The sequence below is a fragment of the Mycteria americana genome, chromosome 26, assembly GCF_035582795.1.
Source record: "Mycteria americana isolate JAX WOST 10 ecotype Jacksonville Zoo and Gardens chromosome 26, USCA_MyAme_1.0, whole genome shotgun sequence".
Taxonomy (NCBI): domain Eukaryota; kingdom Metazoa; phylum Chordata; class Aves; order Ciconiiformes; family Ciconiidae; genus Mycteria; species Mycteria americana.
Genome location: NC_134390.1, coordinates 72981 through 94846, shown reverse-complemented (window position 1 = coordinate 94846; position 21866 = coordinate 72981). Strand labels below are relative to the sequence as shown.

General features: G+C 60.2%; 1 protein-coding gene across 7 annotated transcripts in view; it reads left to right on the top strand.

Moving 5' to 3' along the window:
- The window catches only part of POU6F1 (POU class 6 homeobox 1), a 224966-nt gene extending 204066 nt beyond the window's left edge, over positions 1 to 20900 (top strand). The window contains exons 1-12 of one of the 7 annotated variants that reach the window (XM_075525689.1): positions 1265 to 1594; positions 9126 to 9220; positions 11980 to 12076; positions 12890 to 13088; positions 14933 to 15054; positions 15487 to 15712; positions 16447 to 16682; positions 17076 to 17204; positions 17380 to 17598; positions 18203 to 18341; positions 18671 to 18845; positions 19794 to 20900. In XM_075525689.1, the coding sequence (XP_075381804.1) occupies positions 12023 to 12076; positions 12890 to 13088; positions 14933 to 15054; positions 15487 to 15712; positions 16447 to 16682; positions 17076 to 17204; positions 17380 to 17598; positions 18203 to 18341; positions 18671 to 18845; positions 19794 to 20139 (1845 nt within the window). In that variant the 5' untranslated portion in view covers positions 1265 to 1594; positions 9126 to 9220; positions 11980 to 12022 and the 3' untranslated portion in view covers positions 20140 to 20900. Of the gene's footprint in view, positions 1 to 1264; positions 1595 to 4227; positions 4389 to 8766; positions 8869 to 9125; positions 9225 to 11979; positions 12077 to 12889; positions 13089 to 14686; positions 14823 to 14932; positions 15055 to 15486; positions 15713 to 16446; positions 16683 to 17075; positions 17205 to 17379; positions 17599 to 18202; positions 18342 to 18670; positions 18846 to 19793 lie in introns of those variants that run through there. The other 6 variants (XM_075525686.1, XM_075525687.1, XM_075525685.1 and 3 more) reach the window with 6 other exon arrangements.
- The last annotated feature ends 966 nt before the right edge of the window (positions 20901 to 21866 follow it).

Here is a 21866-nt window from a genome sequence, read left to right as displayed (position 1 = left end):
CAGCGTTTTAGTTTTGCCAGCTATTCCTGTCAAACAGTTAATTAAACCCCCCCCTCAACAAGCTATTTTCCTGAAGACAAAAAAAAAAAGCTTTTCAGCACTCAAAATCAATTCCTCTTCAAGAAAAATTAAAAATGCACCGTGCACCCTTTTCCCCATATGCATTATATTAACTAGTATGCCAATATATGTAAATGAGTCTGAAATTCAACTAGATGGAAGTATTTAAATATTCATAATCACAGTACAGCATATGCAAACCAGGCTCTCAGCAGAATTGCGCTGCAGTCTCAAATAACAGCTGTACTCGGGCAAAGATGCTTTAACGTATCTAATTCGATTATTAATGAAAACGTGGTCAGCGCTGGCTGCATATTTGTTAATATTCATGCCTCGGCGTGAACCTCTGCCAGATGTTAAGCGCTCGCTTAATTCCTGTTGAATCTGAGCGTAGGCTGCAGCCATAGGTGCTAATCGGCACTAAATATTATCATATTAAGCTGGTATTAAGAGGCTAGGCTAGCCTAAGTGACGTTAATTCAAGAAACCTTTCTGTGCGCGCGGGAGAGGACGTGGGATGGATTTAGCCTCGGAAGAACCGCACGTGGTAGTTGCACTTTTTTAACAGGGATGCCTGTTACGTCCGTGCTCGTGTATATATTTGCTCACGGATGATCGGAAGAGCGCTGTGGGAGCGGGTTGCGAATATCTTATGATGAACTCCTAAAAAGGTGTGTTATGAGGCAAGGATTTAAATTAGCCCGTTAGCTTTTTCTGCAGGGAAAGACGGATGGTGCTGATCTTTCCCGCTAATAGGGATGGGAAAGCAGTAAAAATAATTCGGCTTTATCAAGCTGTGCTCGTTTTTAAGAGGTGCCAATAACCGAGATGTTATGTTGGAGTTTTTGTCCTTTTTTTTTTTTCCTCCTTTTTTCCTGCCAGGAGATAAGAAGGAAGTTACAATTTTAAAATTGTAAAAGACACAGAATGCAAGATAATAATATACTCTGCTTCCTTTCTTTTTAATGATTCCAAACAAGCTATAATTGGTCCATAAGTTGGCTGGAAAAGCCGCAGAATTGCACCTGCGCTTCTAATGAGCTTTGCAATTACAGAAATAGTTTTCTTCCTTCTTTTAACTACGTAGTGACAAGGTTAAAGTTGCCCCTGAGTTCCCTTTATGGTGCTTATTCCCTCACCCCTTCACCCAGTCCACAAAAAAAAGTCCCTCCGAGCTGGCAGACGAGTCCCCGGGACCAGGACTAATTCACGAGCAGCGTGCCTCGCACAAGTCTGCGCGATCACGCCCGGAAATTAAAATTATCGGCAGGATTTGGAGAGCCTCCGGTAGCGTATTCCCTCTCGGAGACACCCAGAAGCAAATCACGTCCTCGTCTTGTGAACTATTATTGTCTGTTTATTGCTTGACCCCCAGAGCAGCCCTGCAGCCTCCCAGCTCGACGCTCAAACTTTGCACCGTCGGTGAGCGAGCACCAGTTAAGGGCAGACACGAACGCGGGCAGCCGGCGCGATCCCCGTTATCGGGCTGTGACGTATCCCGTTGTCCCTGCAGGAGGGTGCTGCTGCGGACAAGGTGGGTGCTAGCGGCTACGTGCATCCTCATTTTTGGGACTCCACGGGTGTCCCGAGGTCCTGTACGTGCCGGTCAGGGGGCTGTCAGCTCCTATTTAAATAAACCTCATTTTCAGAGCAGCTCTAAGTGTGGGGTCCGAAGCCCCCCGGACTCTTTCGAGCCCAAAGGAGGGCAGGAGCCCATGGCTTCCCTCGCCCCTGGGACGTGCAGCCCCGGAGGGTCGGACGCGACCCTGCTGCAGCCCGGCGCGGCGAGCGGGATGCCGGCCGGCCGGCGCGCAGAGCTCAGCCTCCTGCATATTATGCTGGGAGGCTGGATCTGAAGCTAATGCTATGCCGGGAAGATGGAGCGTCTTGAATTATTACTGTGGCTTCCCCGGGCGAAGGCAGGCGCTTGCTCCCGCCAAGGCCCCTGCCTCCAGATCCCACTTTAAAGCCTCAGAAAGGTTTTTGGGGTGGTTTGATTACTTAAACCAACGCCCCGAGCCCTGGCAGGTAGCGGGTTCGGCACCGGGGCTCTATCCCAAGCCATGGCCCTGGAGGAAAGTGGATGGGGGGGGGTGAAGGGGAACAAATTGAATCCTTTCTGCTGCCCCGGGGTGGTTCACGTTGACATGATGATTAATATATTAATTTATGATGATGAAATGCTGTTATTAGGGTTTTGATGAGCCAGCTCGGAGCTGGGGTCAGGAGTGCTGCTCCGGGCGTGATCTTGTGGGGTGGTGCAGAGCTGGGGGCTCCCCCCAGCACCCACCCCGGCAAACTGGGGACTCGGCTGCTTGGGGTTTGCAAAGGGTGACCCCAAAGCTGGGGGGTTGCAGCTGGGAATGGGGTCAGGGATTTTTGGGAGAGTCAGGGATTTAACCGGGCTGGGGTTTGGGGGGTCTGGGCTTTGGGGGAGGTGGGGGTGAGAGACTGTGGGTTTTGGGGGATCCTGACACTTTGGGGTCTGGGTTTTAGGGGAGTCCAGGATTGGGCGCATCTGGGTTTTGGGAGATCTGAGCCTTGTGGGGGTCTGGGATTTGGGGGGCTCAGGCTTTCGGAGGGGGGCAGTGATTTGGGCTCCAGTATTTGGCTTTTGGGAGCTTCTGGGTGTTTGGGACAGGACTGAGGACATCTGGGATTTTGGCTCTGAGGTTGGGGGGGGCTCTGGGTTTGGGAGTGCTCTGGATTTGAGATGTCCTGGGTTGGGAGGTCTCCAGGCTGGGAGGTACCCCTGTTACAGGGGGCTCCAGACTGGGTTTGGGGGTGTCTCTGGGCTGGAGTCACTCTGGGGGATCTGCAGGCTTGGGGTGCTCTTGTTTTGGGGAGTTTGGGATTTGGGGAGGCTCTGATTTGGGGGGGGGAGGTGTTCTGGTTTTGAGGAGTCCCGAGCTGTGGAGCTCTGATTTGGGAGGTCTCAGGGGGCTCTGGTTTTGGGGGCTGGAGGAAGGTCTGGTGTCAGGATCTTGGGGCTGAGGGCTCCAATTTTGGGGTCTGGAGGGAGCTCTGGGTTTTGTGTCTGGGGAGCTTTGACTTTGGGGCCGGAGGGAGCTCTGGCTTTGGGGTCTGGGGGGGGGCTCTGGTTTGGGGGTTTCAGGGCTGGGGCCTGGAGGGATGTCTAGTTTGGGGATCTCAGGGCTGGGGAGTTCTGATGTAGGGGTCTTGGGGCTGGAGGGGGCTCTGGTTTGAGGGTCTCAGGGCTGGGGGCTCTGGCTTTAGGGTCTGGAGGGTCTTTGGTTCGGGGGTCTTGGGGCTGTGGGCTCAGGCTTTGGGGTCTCGGGGCTGGGGGGGGGTTGGGGCTGGGGGCTCTGGCTCTGGGGTCTTGGGGGTCTTGGGTTTGGGGGTCTCGAGGGTGGGGGCTCAGGCTTCGGGGGTTTCAGGGCTGGGGGGGGTCTCGGGGCTGGGAGCTCAGGCTTTGGGGTCTGGCAGGAGTCTCTGGTTCAGGGGTCTCGGCGGTGGGTGGGGTGTCTCTGGTTCGGGGGTCTCGGCGCTGGGAGGGGTCTCTGGTTCGGGGGTCTCGGCGCTGGGTGGGGTGTCTCTGGTTCGGGGGTCTCGGGGCTGGGAGCTCAGGCTTTGGGGTCTGGGGGGTGTCTCTGGTTCGAGGGTCTCGGGGCGGGTCTCTGGTTCGGGGGTCTTGGCGCTGGAGGGGGGTCTCTGGTTCGGGGGTCTCGGCGCTGGAGGGGGGTCTCGGGGCTGGGAGCTCAGGCTTTGGGGTCTGGGGGGGGTCTCTGGTTCGGGGGTCTCGGCGCTGGGGGGTGTGTTTCTGGTTCAGGCATCTCGGGGCTGGGGGGGTCTGGTTTGGGGGTCTCGGGGCTCAGGCTTTGGGGTCCGGGGGGGGTCTGTGGTCCGGGGTCTCTGGCTCGGGGGGGGTCTGTGCTCCGGGGGGCCCCGTGCGCCCCCGGCGGCGGCGGGCAGCGCGGCAGCCCCGCGGATGCGGCAAAGGCCTGCGCATAAATTATGTTCATGACGCAGCAGCTAAAAAATCCCCCCGGAGGAGGGAAAAAAACCACCCCACTCAACCCCACGGAAAAAAAACCCACCCCGCACCTCGTCCTCCCCCCACACCCCGATAACCTCCCCCCCGAGGGGCCCCCCCGGGCACGGGGCCGGGGGTCCCGGGGCCGCTCCCCGCCTCCCGCCGCCCCCCTCGCTGCCTCCCTCCCCTTTGTGCCGCCGCCGCCGCCGCTGTGAGATGAATTTTTAATTATTCCCCGGCAGAGGGGAAGGCGCGGAGCAGCGCGGAGCGGTGCGGAGCGGCGCGGATCCCCCCCCCCCGCCACCCCCGGCGAGCGCCCGGCCCCGGCGGCGCGGTGAGTGCGGGGCCGGGGCCGGGCGGGGGGCGGCGGGCCCCGCCGCGGTGAATATGCAATGCCGTAATTAGCATAATTTATATATTTATGATAAAGAGTAATGGGGGGGGAACCGGAGCGGAGGGGAAAACGGCGGAGAGCGGGGTGCAGCGCTGGGGGGGGGGGCACCGAGATTTTGGGGGGGATGCCTGGATTTTGAGGGGGAAAGGCAGGTCGGTGGGGTTTGGGGGGGGCAGTGGGACTTGGAGGGGGGTCACTGGGTTTGGGGGTTGGTAAATTGGGGAGAGCTGGGGGGACACACACAGTAAGAGTGGGGATGCAGATGGGGGGCAGCGAGGAAGTGATGGGGGGCACCGGAATGGGGGGGTTAGGATTAGGGGATGCCGGAGAGACCATGGCTAAGTGGGGGTCCCTGGGGGGACCCCGGAGCTGGGGGTGTCCAGGAAGGGGGGAAGGAGGGGGCTGGCGAGCCCCGGGGCAGGGAAAGGGGGTGACTGCCCTGGGGAGGGCAGGAGAAATTGGGGGCTGTGGGAGATGGGTTTTGGGGTGCAGGAGAGGAGAAACAGGGCTGGGGATGAACAGTGCTGGGCGGGGGGGGAGGGGGGGGCAGGACAGGAGGACAATGTTGGGGTCCTGCCGGGGGAGGGCAAAGGGACCCCCGGGGTGGGAGACGAGGGAGTGGCCCTGCCCTTGGGGTGCGGGTGCCGGGCAGGGATTTGGGTTCCCAGGCGCTGCGGGGGGTGAGCAGAGCCCCTGGGGACGGCTGCTGCAGCTGGGGGGGGGGATGGAGAGCAGGACTGGGGGGTGCAAGGGCATTTTGGGGTGCTCTGGCGCAGTGTGCAGCAGGGCATGGGGTGCTGCGAGGGTTTGGGGGGGCTGTGCACCCCTGCAGGGGGGTCACTGCCCCGGGGGCAGCTCCCATGGCCACCCTGAGCCCCTCGGTTTGCGTTTGGGGGGGGGGGGACCTTCCCCGGGTGCTGCAGAGCCCCGGCTGGCAGAGGTCTGACAGCGCAGGGGATGGGGGGCACTGTATGGGGTACGGTGGATCCCGACTGTCTGGGGGGGGGTGGTGAAAAATGCGATGGGGGGGGCTGTGTTCGCTCCTTCCCTGTGGAGGGGAGGAGAGGGGCTGTCCCCCCCACTTAGACCCGTCCCCAGCACCTGCAGCCGCAGCCATCTGAGGGTCAGGCTTGGTCTTCAGCCGATGAACCCCGCTTTAAAAGCCCCTGAAGGGGCGATGAGGGGCAGAGCGCTGCCCTCCACATTGCATTTCACGGGACTGTAGGCTCAGTGGGGGGGTTCTGTGCGCCCCAAACCGACCGTGATGTCCCTCTGAGATGTCCCGGGCCCTCGAGGTGGCTTCCAGTCCCCGGGCGTTGGCAGGACAGAGTGATTGATGCTCTGGGCGCTATTTTGGGGGAGACAGATGGGAGCTCCGAGCGCACCGGCTTGGGAGATGTGAAATCTGCTCCTGGTTTTGCCACGCTCCTCTGGCATGACCTTGGGAGGTGAACTTAATCCCTATCTCCTCTGTAGCGGGAATAAAAATACTTTCCCGTCTCTCCGGAGAAAGGAGCAGATTCCTGGGAAGTCACCGTAAGCTGATCCGGCTGCTCCCTGTGCTGGGCACTGCATGGCAGCCAGCAGGACGAGCCGGCCGGGGTTTGCACTGCAAACAGGCAGCGAAGAGGGGAACCCCATCACCTTCGGCACGGCCATACAGGCAGGAGGTTTTATTTGGGATCGGGCTTTTGCCCCAAAAACCCCATGAAGGTGGGAAGCAAAGCAAAGATGAAGAGATTCAACCGAGGCCGCGCAGCCCAGCGGTAGCAGAGCGGGATGCAGCACACCGGTTTCCCGTGCATCTTCCCATTCGTGAAAAAACACGCCATGGCAGGGAGAAAAATGTCTCCCTTTAATGGTGCAAAGAGGATTTTGCAAATAATGGAGTTAAACCGCCAAACTGGCAGGAAAGCCTGGTCAACTGGTTTTGGGTTTTCCCCCTTTTATCAAGCAGGCTTTGGGACCCTCCACTGGGTATTTCCTCTCCCTTGCCCGGGCAGCAGACGCTCTGATGAAGCGATTAAAGGATCACCCGTATTTCTGCTCGGGATCGGGGTGCCAGAGTGAGCTGCGCTTGCACCGGGGCTCGTCCCTGGAAGCTTTACACAGGCTGGGGCCAAATCGATGCCAACCAACCTCTCCATCTCCTGCTCCCGTACTGTTTGCATCTCCCAGGCGAGATAATCCAGGCTGGGAAGCACCCGCGACGTGTCAGCAGCTCCATTTTCTCCACTGATGCAAATTCCCGAGCTGGCTCCTGCCCCGGCAGGCTTCCCGTGGCCCCACGTCCGGGCTCGACGTAGCCCCTTGGTTTGCTCAAATACTCTATGATCAACCCCGAGCAGCCCCGGCTGCGCCTTTTCGCTGGCGTTGGAAGATGTGTCGGGTCGGTAGATGAGTTTTCTTGGTCTCTCCTTTGGGATTCGGCTACCCCAGCCCTGGCACGGGGTTTTCCAGGCATGAAGTTGACTCAACACTGTGGATGAGGAACGCTGGGGAGCTGCCATGTCTCCTCCAAAAGCCTCCCAGCGGAAAAAAACCCGCTGTCTTAAAAAAGATTTCACCGTCCTGCCGGTATGAATGCCGCCAGCTTTCCCTTACAGCCCCGATCTTCAGGAATTTTACAGCTGGCTGTAAAACCGTGCTCAGCAAGGCTCTACATCGGCTGTCTGCAGTCCTGTGCCCGGACCCGAAGCCCTCCTGTGGTACCAAGCCGGAGGGTTTGGTGCAGGGCCAAAAGAACAGGGGGGAAATGGGATAGAAATCAGATTTACATCGTTTTGCTGCTTAGCAGAAAGGTTTTAATTTGGAGGTTGGGGCTGGCTGGTTCGGCTCTTCTCCCACCAGAAGAAAACGCTTGGTTTTCTTTTTCCTCCTGGCTTGCGGAGGATGAGCTTGGGTGCAGGGATGCTTGCCAGGCAGCCCCAGGACACGTGTCTGTCGGAGACGGATGGTTTTGAGGTCTGCCGGCGGCAATGTGTTGCATCTCGTCCCCTGCCTCAGTTTCCCCATCAGTAAATGCAGTGAAGTCTTAAAAACGGTAACGTTTAGAAGGGTAAAAAGGCATTTTAAGAGGGAAGCTGATTTGTGAGGAGGGAAAAAAACCTTGCAAACTGCTCAGGTGTGCTTCAGTCCAGGTCTCCACCACTGTGACACCTGGAAATATGCTTTGAAAACTAATTCCTGCTGATGGCATCATTTCCAGCCTGGATCTTTCTGTTCCGAACGTGGTGAAAAAAGTCACGGTGAGACCGTGGCGAGGGATGCTTGGGGCTGCGTCGTTACCGTAACGCTTCATTTCCAGGGCGTGGGACCACGACGTGGACCTGTCCCCCTTTGCACCGGTGACGGCTTTGCCGGGAGCCGTCGGGGTGTCTGTACCTCCGCATCCATTTGCACGCTTGCCCTGTTGGGGTGCGAGCGTGCAAACCCACCTCGGGGCAGGAACCGGTGTCTTGGTGCCGGCTTTTAGGGCTTGTCTACCCGAAGCTGGTGTCTGCTTATGGCGCATTCAAACTCCTCAGCCTGGGATGGGAGTGTCCATCCGAAGGAATTAATCCAGGATAACGACAGCGAGTAATTAGCGAGTGTCCAAAATGTGTTCTGCGCAGAGCAGGTTTAATTAACCTCGTAAGGTTTCTCACCTGTGGCAAGTTTGTTCAAACTTAGATTTCCACCCACTTGGGATCCAAGTGGCTACATCTCTGACTCATCAACACTTGTAATTAACACGGCAATTATATTCACAGTGAGACTCGGAGCATCTTAAATTATCCTTCCCTTTTTTTTCCCCCCTTCTTTTTTTTTTTTAAATATTATTATTATTATTTTGTGTATTTCATTTCCTTGCCACCATCTGTTGCGAAATGGCTGTCTTCTTGCTGCGTGCACTTAACACCACCATCTGGACAAATTATTTGTCCCATTAATTGCAAAGAAAAAAAAAAAAAAGTGTGAAGAAACGAAATGAAATGGTACTGCCGACCTGCCGAACGTCTGCTAAAGGAGAAGCAGCCCACTCCAAAATCCAAAGCACGCCGCCAAACTGCATCGAGCCTGACATTATGAAATGTCTGTTTAATCGTCTAGCGCACTAATTGGTCTCTTTGCACGGCACGGAGAAAAAAAAACCTCTCTCTCCTCTTCTCTCGGCGTTATTTGAGTCTTCCCCCACGGGGCAGGCCTGAACAGATCTACGGCTCGCACGGAGATAATACAGCGGTCGGAGCAGGGATATTATTGCCCTCTTCAGCCTTTAGCCGCTCCGGTCGTGCTAGAATAAATCTGCGGTTCTGAGAGAGGCTCTTTAACTTAGGCTGGGATGGATGGGGATGGATAACAGCGAGGTCTGGTGTTTGCAGCGGTGTTCGCTGCTCCTGATGTCAGCAAACTCCGAGGCTCCGAGGAAAGCCAACACGTGCGTTAACTTTTCGGTACCACAGGCTTTAGGGGCAGCTCGCCGATTCAGCTCGAGTTCCCAAAGCTCTTCTGCCCTTTGGCAGCGATGAGGAGCAATAAGGGAGAATTAAATTGCGAGGATGGGGATGCTTTTGAGTTGTCCGCTCTCGCCAGGAGCCCGGCGCACGGAATCCTGTTGCTCCTCAATGCTTTTGGGGAGCGCAGGAGCAGGCAGAGCTCGGCACCGAGACAGCTCTGGTTTTTCTTTCCCTACAGCCTAAACCCGGAGTGCCGCAGCCCGCCCCGAGGAGCAGGACGCAGCAGCCAGCCCCGTCTCCTGCCGGGAGTGTCCTTTCACCCCAGAGCAAACCGTGAGTGAGTACCGGGGCCGCTGCCTCTCCCCACGCTGCCCTGGAGATCGCCACAGCCTCGGCCATCCCACAGGATTTTGGCTCCGGGCTCCCCGCGCAGCAGCCCGGTGCTCCCCATCCGCTCCAGGCTCTGCTCTCCTGTGGCTCCGCGGGTGGTTTTGGGTTTTGGACGTGCCGAGGCTGTGCAGGAAGGGTCTCCCCGCAGACGGAGCGGCCCCTCGGCTGCCCCTTCCCTTCCAACCGCAGTCGCTGTGCCCTCGCCTGCCAGATTGGGATCCCAGTTTGGGCTCAACTGCCCCCTCTAATGAAGATCCCTACGTGATAGCTGGGGAGGGATCCCTGGGGCAGCGACGGTGGCAGGGAGGTGATGGGACGAGAGCGGGAAGCTTTTTCCCACCTCTTCCAGGCTCAGGTGCAGGAAGAAGCTGCCACAAGACGCTGGGGGGTTGCTCCTCGTTAGCAAAGCCCCAGGGGCTGCTCTGCTTGTGCCGGGATCCGTCCGGGCCAGCGTGGTCCGGTGACGCAGAGGGAAGATAAAGTGATATATAGCAGCTACCTGGAGCGAGTGGCTCGCTCCCTGTGGGGTGAATTCAGCAGGACGTAGGGTCAGAGCCCCCCCCGTGCTCCCAACGTCCCTCCCCATTGCCAGCTACTCTCCGGAGAAGTTCAGAAAGCTCCTCTGGAGCATTTTCCTTCCCTCGCTCGCTCTTCTTGCGGCGGGACACTTTGCACCTTTGTTGCGCTCGTTTGCCTGCCCCTTGCAGGCAGCAGAGATATCCCTTGCTCCGGCTCCTCGCCGTTTGCCGGGCTCTGGCTGCTGGAGAGCTCATTAACTTTTAATAATGCCAGCTGCCTGCATAAGCCACTCGCTCGTCCCTTGCTCTGTTCTCTGTTGCGCTAGAATAAATTGTTAATTAAACTGTGCACCGGCATCCCAAGGTGTTTGTCTGCTCTGAAGCTAAGGCCAGGTTTAAAAATTCACAGCGGCTACCGGAGATCAGTCACCGGCTGCTCTAAAAGTCCTCGCTGAATCTGGCAGCGGGGCTGGTTCTGGATCCCACGTGAATTTTGGGTTGAACCTGGCAGGACCAAGGAAGGGGGAGAGCTGCGGCGAGCGGCTGGCAAAGGAAATAGCCCCCGTCTCTGCTGGGACCCCAAGCATCACTTCACCGCAGATAATAAATAACGAGTGGTGTGTACAAAAGCCAGCCTAAGGGAATTAGATGCTCAGCCCCTGTTGAGTTTCAAATGAGAATTTGGCTCTTAATTCAATTTAGGCCCCTTTGGATCAACAGGATCCGAGTAACTATGTGTACTAATCGCATACAAATGCCGGCTCCGGCTCAGGAAACGCTCGGTGGCCTCAGCAGGAGCCTGGTGGCTTCTGAGACGCAGAGAAATGATAAAGGGCTCGTAAAACGGTGCCGGGGGATGTTTCCTGGATCCTGGAAGTGCCTCTGGGGCTGACGTGACGGGCCGATGTATCACAGCGGAGCATAGCGGCAGGGGACGCCCACGCTGCGCCGGATTCCCTGGTAGAAGTAAAAATCGATGGATGAAATGCACTAACACAAGTTTTGGGGCTGAAATTCCCTTTCGGATGAGTTGTGATCCCAGGGAGGCTCTGCCCGAGCTCTGCCTCTGTTTAACGCGCTCGGATTTGCAGAGCTTGCCGAGGGCTGAGCTGACAGGTCCATGTGACGCCGGCGTCCCTCGTGGGGCAGAGGCAGGATCAGGCCCGGGACAGAGGTGGTCGGCACCCAGGCTGTGGACGTGAGCAGACGCTGCCCAGCGTTTTGGGACAGCTCGGGCAGGGAGAGCTGGGGTCTGGCTGTACCTACCAGCATCAACGTGCCCCCAGGCTCCCGAGCAGTTACACAAACAAGGACACCTTCGCACATGCATGGAGTAATTTTGAATGTCATCCAGGCTGGCTGGTTAAATGCATCCCTGAGACGTTCCTAATAAAAAATTCATAAGCCTCTTATAAAGGCAATTATGCTTCTGCAAGGCAGCGAGGGGACAATACGTGACTAAATGAGTTAATGAAGGGTAGAGGAAGAGGAAGAGTTGCCTTCCAACAGGTGTGCCCAGCCCCTTCCCGCCATGAGCAGCTCATTTCACCAGCTTAATGAAGTATCCCCATCAATTTAGGTCCCCTCAGGAAAGAGCAAATTGACTCTCCTACTTCTTGTGGCCAGCGTCAGGGGCTTGGGAGAGCTGCGAAGTGTCACACGGAGACTTTGGGGACCTGCTCTGGGCTTCAAATAGGGAGCACGGGCAGTTTCATGTGGGCTTTGCCTGGTTTTTTAGGGGTTTTGAAGCAGGCTGTAGGAATTGCATCCTCATCTCCCAAAGGGAGAGGAGAGGAGGAAAGGCTCGGCCCTTGGAATAACCCTTCCCTTGCTCTGCTGCTCGTATATTTGATGCTCACCCAATAAATTACGCTACTCCGCATCCGTGACCTCTTTGCCAAGAGGATGGGAGGTGGTGGGAGGCACCCGAGACACCAAAGCCTCCCCCAGGGAGGAGCGTGCGTCCCCCCGGTGCGGGGCAGGAGGGCATTAGCAAGCCGTGCCCTGCTCCGAATCGCAGCCAGGGCCAGCGCGGAGCGGGGAGAGGTGGGTGGTAGAGCCAGAGAGGAGCATAGAGGCGGTGGGAGAGACCAGGTTTTCTCTGCACCCTGGGTCGAGCCAGTGTGTGACCCCCAAGCCACTCACTGTGTCGGTGACCGACCCTCCCGTGTCCCCCGCTTGCAGCATGTGGAAGGTCTGAGCCCTCTCCCACTTTCGCCGGGACGCCATGGACACCGAAGCCGTGCAACCCCAGGAGGCTTCGCTGACGGTCAACGAGCAGGTACGGGCATCGCCGGCTCCATCCCCGCTGCACGCCTTCGCGCCCCACAACTGGGAGGCCCAAGGGGTGGGGAGTTGGGGTTCAGCGACAGTCTGAGCCCCGCTGCGTGGGGTGAAAAACCACCTTGTGCCTGGCCCGCGCTCACAACCAGCCTGTTTGCCCCCACGCTTGGGCACGTGGATGTTCAGCTCCATCTTTTGGAGCTTGTCTGCCTCATCTCGGGTTTTTTTAATGATGAAGAGGAGGCGCGAGGTCTTCGTCCCGGCAGCCCAGCGAGGCTGTGGGTGCTGTTTGCGAGAGATCTTTGCTCTGGGGTTTGGCTGCCTGCAGCCACGAGAGAGCTGGAGGAGGAGCAGGTATCTCTGCTCGTCACTCCCCGTGTGTCCCCAAGTAATGTCACGCGGGGGAAATCGCATCATGATTTCAGAGGGCTCGCCCGACCCCCGGTCAGAGCCGCAGGGCTGTAGATCAGCGCTCGCTCTAGTGCTGCAGATCCGGTGCTGCGGCTGCCGACAGCCACGTTTTACCTGCTGAAGATGTCATCGGCCGGTGCACGCGGAGCTGGGGTTATCAGAGCCCAGAAGCTGCTGATTAACTAAAGCAGCGAGGTGCTGGAGGGGCTGCGATGCCCCCATCCATCCCTCCTCGAGGGCATGGCGTGGGCTCTGCTTGGTTTGTTTTGGGGGTCACCCTAAGACACGTCCCGCAGGGCAGGGGGAGCTGCTTCGCTCTGCCCCGGGGTGCGTGGCCCAGGGGACACCGCTGTGGGGTCGGGCTCCCGGAGCTGATGGACATTTTGGGGCACGTTTGCAGGTTATTGTCATGTCCAGCCATGAAACCATCCGAGTGCTGGAGGTCGGCGTGGACACCCCGCTCCCGGCCGAGGAGGACCGGAAAGCCTTGGAGATGCCACCAGGGGAGGTAGCGCGGGGTTCCCCGGGAGAGACCGGCCACCCGGGCAGAGAGGACGTCCCACCCAGCACCCAGAGCTCGTGCAGCGGGGAGGTGGCCGGTAAGACTCGTTCCTTCCCCGGGGCTCATTCCCTGGGCTGCCCCTGCTCCATCCATCCCTGCAAGCGAAGCTGAGCTCTGCACCGCTGGGTCGGAGCCAGGAGGATGAGCTGCGCCCATCGGGGCAGGCAGACTCACACCCTGCTCTGGAGCATCCCCATCCCCGGCCTAGGAGTTAGCAAAACCAATTCCTTCTCTGGGAGCTGATGGGGAAAAGCATCCTGCATCGAGGGCAGCCCTCGAACACTCGCTTAAAATAGAGAGGACGTTTGTCGATGAGATGTTTTGCTGGGGAGCTCGGTTTTCCTGCAGCCACGTAGAGCAGGAGCTTGGGTTTCCTCTCCCCCTCGCCTGGGGTGCCGAGCTCACTGCGGGTGCATCCCTTCTCACACGGGAAGGCAGCTCTGGAAATCAGCTTCTGGGGAGATCCCGCTTTATTCCTCGCCGTTTTTTGGCCAGCACCCCGATCCTCCTGCAGATCCGTCCTGAATCCGCCTGCGAGCGCCCCTGTCCCCTCCCCGCTGCTGCCACTCTTGTGCTTTATTTATTAATAGGACTTTTCTCTGGTTGTCACCTCCGTGCTGTATTTGGAGCACAACCAGATCCCTGTGCTTTTGCCAAAACAAAGTGGGCAGGATTGTGGCTTGTATGAGGCCGGTTGGTACGAGGAGGAGGAGGCGAGAGTCCCTCCGCGCCGGGGGATGCTCCCGTCCTGCTGCCGTGGGCTGGAGGGGAGGAAAAGCACGGCAGGCTGCGCAAAACCCATGGGACCGGGCAGCATCGCTGCCCCGTAGCACGGTCTTTGCAATTTGGGAAGCGCTGGGTCTTATCTGTGCTTGGTTTTGGTAGGAAATTTAAAAAAAAAAAAAAAAAAGAGGCTTTTTTAAATCTTGCAGACCTGTAGTTATTTCTGGGCAAGGAACCAAACCTGAGAAATGTCTGGCTCTTAGCTGAGAAAAGTATTTATTTGGTAAAACTTTTTTTCTGCCAAAGGAAAAGGCAGGAAAAGGGTATTTTTCTTTTTACAAAAATAGAAGAGGATTATGTGGATTTTATACTCGAGGGTTGCCATTATTAGAAGTTGAGCAGAATAAATACAAGACGTTGCTCAAAAAACAAGTAGGTCTTTTGCAAGTAATAAATATGGATTAGGAGCAAGGTTTCCTCTTACTCGGATGTTCACGATAACTAAGAAATACGAATCTCTTCTGTGAATTTGGGCGGAGGGTTGAAAGACACCAAACGAAGCTCAGCCCACAGGGGACCCCCCTCTGCCGGCCGCTGGCCGGGCGATCTCGGTCCCTTCCCTTTCCAGCTCCCCATTCCCGGGTGAGCAGTTCAGGGCCTGACACCGCTTTAATTGCTGCTAATTTTGGAGCCGGCAGCTGGCAGAGGAAAAGATCTCCTGCCGGATCCGACGGCCCGAGAGAGGTGCACGCAGCCCAGCAAACCACTTAACCCGCGACCGCTGCTTTTTATCCCCTTAACCGCCCGATTTCCCACACTTATTCCTCCCCAAATCACCCAAACCTCTCCCTTCTCCTTTGCCTCCTCCCCAAAACATCCCATAAGAAGCCCCCAAATGCCCTTCCCCTGCATCCCGTAACCTGGGCGGTGACCCCACCTTGGGGGACCGGGAGCTCTGCTCCCAAGGATGCCCCACGCTGGGTTTCACGCCAGCTCCGTGGGGCTGCGGCTCCCCCGGGACGCCCGTGGGAGGGTGTTTGTGCCCTGGGTACGCGTAATTTGGGTGCCCCCCACCCTCGCCCCCATCCTTTGCGCAGAGGAGCTGCTATCGCTCAAGCAGCAGCGTCTCTCCAACCCGTCTCCTCTGCCCTTCCCCAGGCAAAGCCAAACCAGCGGCCGGAGCATCCCCCAGCACCGTCCCCTCCGTCGGCACCTTCAGCCACGCCACGAGCCAGCAGCCGCAGACGTTGGCCCCGCTGGCCGTGCAAGCCACCCCGCAGGTAACTACCCCGCAGCTGCGGAGCGGGACGGGAGCGGGGGAGAGGGGGGGGACACGGTGGGGACCCCCGGGGAGGCGTCCGCTTGCTGTAGGCAAACCCCGAGGGCAGAGACGACCGCTCGTGGCACGGGGTGTAGGACCTACGCCCCGAACCAAGGCGGTTTCCCTCTGCTTGGCGCCCTCGCCAAGGGCCTTGCGCCGCCGAGGTGCTGCCAGAGACGCGTCGGGCGGTTTGCGAGGGGGGGGATCCCCCCCCGTCTCCCCACGGAGAGGGGGCTCCGCGGAGCTGGGAACCCAGCTGCTGAGATGGGAGGGACCCCGGGCCGCCCGGCCACCGGGTCTACGCGCCCCTTTACAAAGACTTATGCTCCGCTGATGCTATCTGCAGTGGCGTTGATTTTTGTTCTTTTTTAAATCTTGTTTACTTTTGCAGGTCTTGACTCAGGAAAACTTAGCAACAGTTGTGACAGGAGTAATGGTTCCAGCAGGGACAGTTACTCAACCTCTTCTTATCCCCATCAGTATTGCAGGTCAAGTGGCAGGTCAGCAGGGGCTGGCTGTGTGGACATTTCCTACAGCAACGGTCGCTGCCCTTCCCGGATTGACGGCTGCTTCTCCTACAGGGGGAATTTTCAAACCGCCTATAGCCAATTTGCAAGGTAACCGGTGCTCTTCTGCTTTGCAGCCTCCTTAATTCGTCCTCCCCCAGCTTGTGCCGAATCCAGGCCGTCCTCTCCAGGAGGGGTCTGAAATGGCGTTTAATTCCGGGGACTCGTTTGCGGCTCCCCGAGCCGCCAGGAGCGTGGGAGAAGGGGAGGGCAGGATGAGGATGGCGACAGGGAGGAAGGCAGCGCACAGGGCTGGGATGTGAGGTCCAGGCTAGATGTGGGGCTCTGGGTATGGCACCCCGTCGCAGCGGGTGCGGTTCTGTAAGGGGGGAGACCTGCGGGCAGGAGAGCAGGGGGATCGGTGCCTCTCCGGCGGTGCCCGGGGCAGGGTTCGTGCCCTTCCCTGTAAGAGGGAATCGTCTCCCTTGAGCTCCCGCGAGGGAAGGAGCCTGTCCCAGGAGTGTTTCGTAGACAGGGGAGATGGCGGGACCCCCGGGGTGCCCCTCACCCTCTGTGCTGGCAGCAGCACCTGCTTTGAGTTAGACCCAGCGCTCCAGCCGGGCGGGATGCGTCCTGCTGCGGCAGAGGAGCTGGGCTCTGCCCGTTACACGGGAGCTGGGGGGACCCTGCGCTGCGATAACGCGAGCGTGCAGAGGTGAATCACCTGGTGATTCCGTTCCCTTTGGGAAGGGACAGTGAGCGGTGGGGGGGACACCGAGCTCAGGGTCTCACCGGCGTCCCCGTCTCCCCCCGGCTCACGCTCTCTCCGTCTCTTTGCTTTGCAGCCGCCGCTGTACTGAACACGGCCATCCAAGCGCCGGTGCAGCCTGCCCAGCCGCTGCAGGCTGCGGTCCAGCCCCGGCCCCCTCTCCAGCCCCCCGGCGTCTTCCCCGCCGCGCCCGGCCAGCCCCCCATCCTGCCACAGCCCGCCGCAGCGCCCACGCCGCCCGTGGCCAAGCCGTTAGAGACGCAGACCCAGATCACCGTCCAACCTGCCGGATTTGCCTTTAACCCTGGCATAGTAAGGAGCCTGGCAGCCCGCGGCGTGGAGCTGGGCGAGTTCGGCAGCCGCTCCCCTTTATCCGGTGCTTTACGTGGCCGCAGAGAGCCACGAGCAGTCGTGCTTCCCCAGGGACAAAGCACTCTGATTCAGCCATCATCTCCCGGGGGATCGTGCAAGATCCCAGCCTCAGTTTCCCCATCCCTGGCGAACGAGGAGCAACCGAGCGGGCAGCTTTGCTTTAGGCAAAATCTAAAGGATGGATTTAAGGACGTCAAGGGACTGCATCCCATCACGGCGGCGAGGCGGGAGTCACCCTGCCACGGGAAAGGGGGTGGCCGGCCGTGCGCGGGGGGATGCGGTGGCCCGGGGTGCCACCCACGTCTCTGACCCCCGGCTTTTGGTTCTCCGCAGATCAGCGCAGCTTCTCTCGGGGGCCAAACCCAGCTCCTCGGCTCCTTGGCAGCCGCCCCCGTGATCGCAAACACCATCTCCAGCGTGCAGGGCATCACAGGCCAGATCCTGACCAATGCCCAGGGCCAGGTACCGCTGGGGAGGGACCTGCCCTTGCAAACCCACCGCCGCCACCAGCTGCCCCCCCAGGGTTGTTTCTCCTGGGGAAGGAGGAGACGGACGCAGCCGGTGTGTCCCCCCCGCCCCAGGGAAGGGGGGTTGCAGGATGCAACTCCCCAGCCCTGGCTCTCCTCCCTCCTCCCAGGTGATCGGGACCCTGCCGTGGGTGGTGAACCCCCCCGGGATGGCGGCAGCCAGCCCTGCCCCGGCCGCTCTGCCGGCCCAGAGCCTGCAGGTACAGACGGTGACGCCCCAGCTGCTGCTCAATGCCCAGGGCCAGGTCATCGCCACGCTGGCCGGCAGCGCCATCCAGGCAGCCGCCATCAAGAAAACCGGCACCCCCGAGCCCCCCGTCAAGAACGAGGTGAGCAACGGGCACGGGGCTGACGGCCGCGCGGCCAAAGGGCTGGCCGCGTCCCCAGCCGCGTGGCTTTGGGAGCACGTGAACATCTTTGGGACGCGGCCGCGTCGCTCTGGGACCCGGCCGGGTCGCTTGGGGAGCACGTGAGCACCTTTTGGATGCGGCCAGGTTGCTTTTGGAGCACGTGAGCGGCTTTGGGACCTGGCTGCGTGGCTTTGGGACCCGGCCACGTTGCTTTGGGAGCCCGCGAGCATCCTCGGGATGTGACCCCTGCTGCCGCGTGGGGCATCCTGCTCTCTGTGCCCGCCAAATTTCCCAGCTGGGATGGGAAAGACCAAGCCTCACCTTGGCGTGAGCAGAGGTGCTGGTCGCCCCCAAGCCTACGTGGTGGGACACCCCCAAACCCAGTACAGAATTGTCACAGCCCCGTTCCCAGCGTCCCCTCTCCGTCCCAGCCTGCCTCACCTCCACCGTCAGCAAAAGCAACGCCCTGGCCGCTCTCCGGCCACCGTGCGGACGGAGCCGGTGGGCAGGGAGCAGCCCGGCCGTGGCGCTGGAAGAGGGGGAGCCCCGGCTCTGGGGGTGCTGACCCTGCCCTCTGCCCCAGGTCCAGCCCATCCAGCCGGCCCCGGCTCTCTCCCAGCCGGCCGTGGTGATGGCAAACCCTGCCCCGGCGGTGAAGGCTTCCTCCACGCCCGTCCCCATCACCTGCTCGGAGACCCCCACCGTCAGCCAGCTGGTCTCCAGTGAGTCACCGCAGGGGATACTGGGGGGCTGCCGGGGCCTGGGATCCCCCGGGATGGAGAGAGGATGCTGGGGATACTGGGGGGGATACTGGGGAGATGCTGGGGACTGGGCTCCCCTGGGAAGAGGGATACCGGGGTCTGGGATCCCCTGGGATGGGGGGAGGATGCTGCGCACCCGCACCCTGCATCCTTGGGGATGACCGTCAGCGCCTGGCCTTCGTTAGGGAGCCTAACGAAGGGGATGCTCGTTATGGGGGGGGGGGGGGGGGGGGGGGGGGAGGTGGCTCCGTGGCCGTTTCACGGCAGCCCCTGCACCCCTCTGCCGGCAGAGCCCCCGGCTCCCAACAGCAGCACGGAGGAGGACGGGATTAACCTGGAGGAGATCCGGGAATTTGCCAAGAACTTCAAGATCCGACGCTTGTCCCTCGGCCTGACGCAGACGCAGGTGGGACAGGCCCTGACGGCCACCGAGGGACCTGCCTACAGCCAGTCGGCCATCTGCAGGTACCGGGGGCCGGGGCTGCGTCCTCGGGGTCACTGCAGAGCCCTCCTCCGGAGGGGGGAATCGGGGAAAAGGGGGAAAATTAGGGAATAGGAGGAGAATTGGGGAATAGGAGAGAAATTGGAGAAAAGGAGGGAAATTGGAGGAAAGGAAGGAAATTGGAGAAAAATAGGAAAATTAGAGAAAGAGAGGAAAGTTGGAGAAAGGGAGGAAAATTAGGGAAGGGGAGAAAAGGAAAGGACAGTTGGAGAAAAGGGAAAATGGAGAAAAAGAAGGGAAAAGGGATAAAAGGAGGAAAAAGGGATAAAAGGAGGAAAAATGAATAAAAGGAGGATAATTGGAGAAAGGGAGGAAAATTGGAGAAGAGAGGGGAAATTGGAGAAAAGGAGGAAAAATGGAGAAAAGGAGGAGAACTAGAGAATGGGAGGAAAATGGGAGAAAGGGAGGAAAATTAGAGGAAAGCTGGAGAAAAGAAAAATTGAGGGAAAGAAGGAAAATTAGAGAAAAGGAGGGAGGTGGGGAAAAAGGAGGAAAATCCGAGAAAAGGAGGAAAATCCAAGAAAAGGAGGAAAATCCAAGAAAAGGAGGAAAATTAGAGAAAAGGGGAAACTGGAGAAAAGGGGGAAAATTGGAGAAAGGGAGGAAAGCTGGAGAACGGGAGGAGAATTGGAGAAAAGGAGGAAAATGGGAGAAAAGGAAAATTGGGGAAAGGGAGGAAAATTGGAGAAGAGGAAGGAAAATGGGAGAAAGGGAGGAAAATGGGAGAAAAGGAGGAAAATGGGAGAAGAGGAGGGTGGGTGGGTCACTGCCCACGAAGCTCCTCACCGCGGCGTCGCTCCCCGCCGTGGTCTCGCCCGCCGAAGGCAGCGGTGCCCCCAGCCCTGTCACGGCGTGTCCCCCCCCCCGGTGTCCTCGCCGTGTCCCTGAGGGCTTCTCGGTGCCCGCTGCAGGTTCGAGAAGCTGGACATCACCCCCAAGAGCGCCCAGAAGCTGAAACCGGTGCTGGAGAAGTGGTTGAGCGAAGCCGAGCTCCGTAACCAAGAGGGGCAACAAAACCTGATGGAGTTCGTGGGGGGGGAACCCTCCAAAAAACGGAAGCGCCGTACCTCCTTCACCCCCCAAGCCATCGAGGCTCTCAACGCCTACTTCGAGAAGAACGCCTTGCCCACCGGCCAGGAGATCACCGAGATCGCCAAGGAGCTCAACTACGACCGCGAAGTTGTCCGCGTCTGGTTCTGCAACCGCCGGCAGACCCTCAAAAACACCAGTAAACTCAACGTCTTTCAGATCCCCTAAATCGGGGACGGGGACGGGGACGTCCCCCCCCCGTTGCCCACCCCGACCTCCTGCCATCAGCACTTTTGCCACCGACTTTGTCGCCCAGCCCCGTGGTGGGGGCTGGGGTCTCCACCACCCCACCGTGCCCGTAGGTGTGTCCGTGTGTCCGTCTGTCCCCTTTCCTCCACATCACACATGACCTAAGCGTGTTCACGTTGGGTGTCACGCCTGCCTCATGCCTCCTCCTGCCTGTAACGTGCGTGGTGACGGACCCCCTGCCTGCACGCGCCACCTCTCCTGCCCCCCAAGTGTCGTCCCCCCCCCCAAAAAAGGAGTGATTTTCATTTTTTGGCCGTTTTCCCGTGTTTCCGAGGTAGCGTCACGGCTCGCTAGGGGTGAGCCCCAATTTAATTTCACCCCCTCTTCGATTTCAGCGGTCCCCTGCCTCGTGCCCGCCAGCGCGAGGGGCTTCTCGGTGGGACCCCCCCCGACCATGGGGACATCGCCATGGGTGGTGGTTGGGGACTTCACCAGGCTCCCCGCCATCCCGAGAGGGTTTTGGGGGGGTGAACCCCATAGCAGAGGCAGCACCCCCTCCCCGCTTTCCCCGAGCCCGGGGGCCAGGCGGGTTGGGGGGCTCCATCCCTCACCCCCCTCTTGCCCGGGGAGCGATGGGGAGAGGTGACGGCTGGAGGGGAGGGGATGGGGGGGACGGGGAGGGGACGCCGGGTCGCCCTGCCGGGGACACGGCAGACTGATGCACTTGATGTAGTGGTGTGAAATAAACAGTATTTTTCTTTTTTCTTTTCCTTTCCCCTTTTTTCCGGAGTGGGGGGGGTGGGAGGGAAGAGGGGTGGGGGGTCCCTACTCCCCCTCCCTGGTCCCAAACCCTGGGGGAGGTGGGGGGAGGGCTGCTCTTGGCACCCTGCCGTGGCTCCCCATGCCACCAGCACCCGGGGTTTTGGGGAAGCGGCTCCGAGGACGGAGCCGGGCCGGCATCGTCCCCTCCATCCCCGCTGCAGACCCAGGAGGGAGAGAGGCACCCCCCGGCCCGCTGCCGGCTGAGGACCGCGCAACTCGGCGCACGCATGAGCCGGCTCGGGCCTCGAACCCGCGACCCTCCGGCAGGCGCCGCACGGACCCCAACGCCCCACGCCGCACCGCTCGCGCCCCGCCCCCCGACCAATCCCCGCGCGGCGGGCCCGGCGCGAAGCTCTCCATTGGCTACCGCCCGCCGCGCGTCACCCGGCGGCGCGCCGCTCCCATTGGCTGGGCGCGGCGGCGGGGCGGGGCCGCCTCTCCGCTGGCGGCGGGGGCGGGGGGTCCGCGGCGCCACCGCCTCCATCTTGCGGGGGCCGCGGCCCGGGGTCCTCGGCGGGGCGGGAGCGGGCGCGGCGGGGCCGGGGGGGCCTCTGCAGCGGGGCCCGGGGGCTGCTGCCCCGCGGGAAGGCGGCCCCGGGGATAGCGCGGGGCCTTGGGGGCGGCCGCGGGCAGCCCCGGGAGGGGGGGTTGGCCTTTGAGGGGGGTCTGGGGCCAGGGCGGCCCCTTGGGGGTCGGGGGGCGGCAGGGCCTGGGGGGTCCCCGCGGGGGTCAGTGCCTTGGGGGGGGTGGAGGGCTTGGGAGCGGGGGCGGCTGTAGGGCCTGGGGGGTCCCGTGGGGGTGCAGCCCCTCGGGGGGGTCAGTGGGGCTCGGGGTCCCCCGGGGGAGCAGTCCCTTGGGAGGGGGGCCAAGGGGCTTGGGGTCCC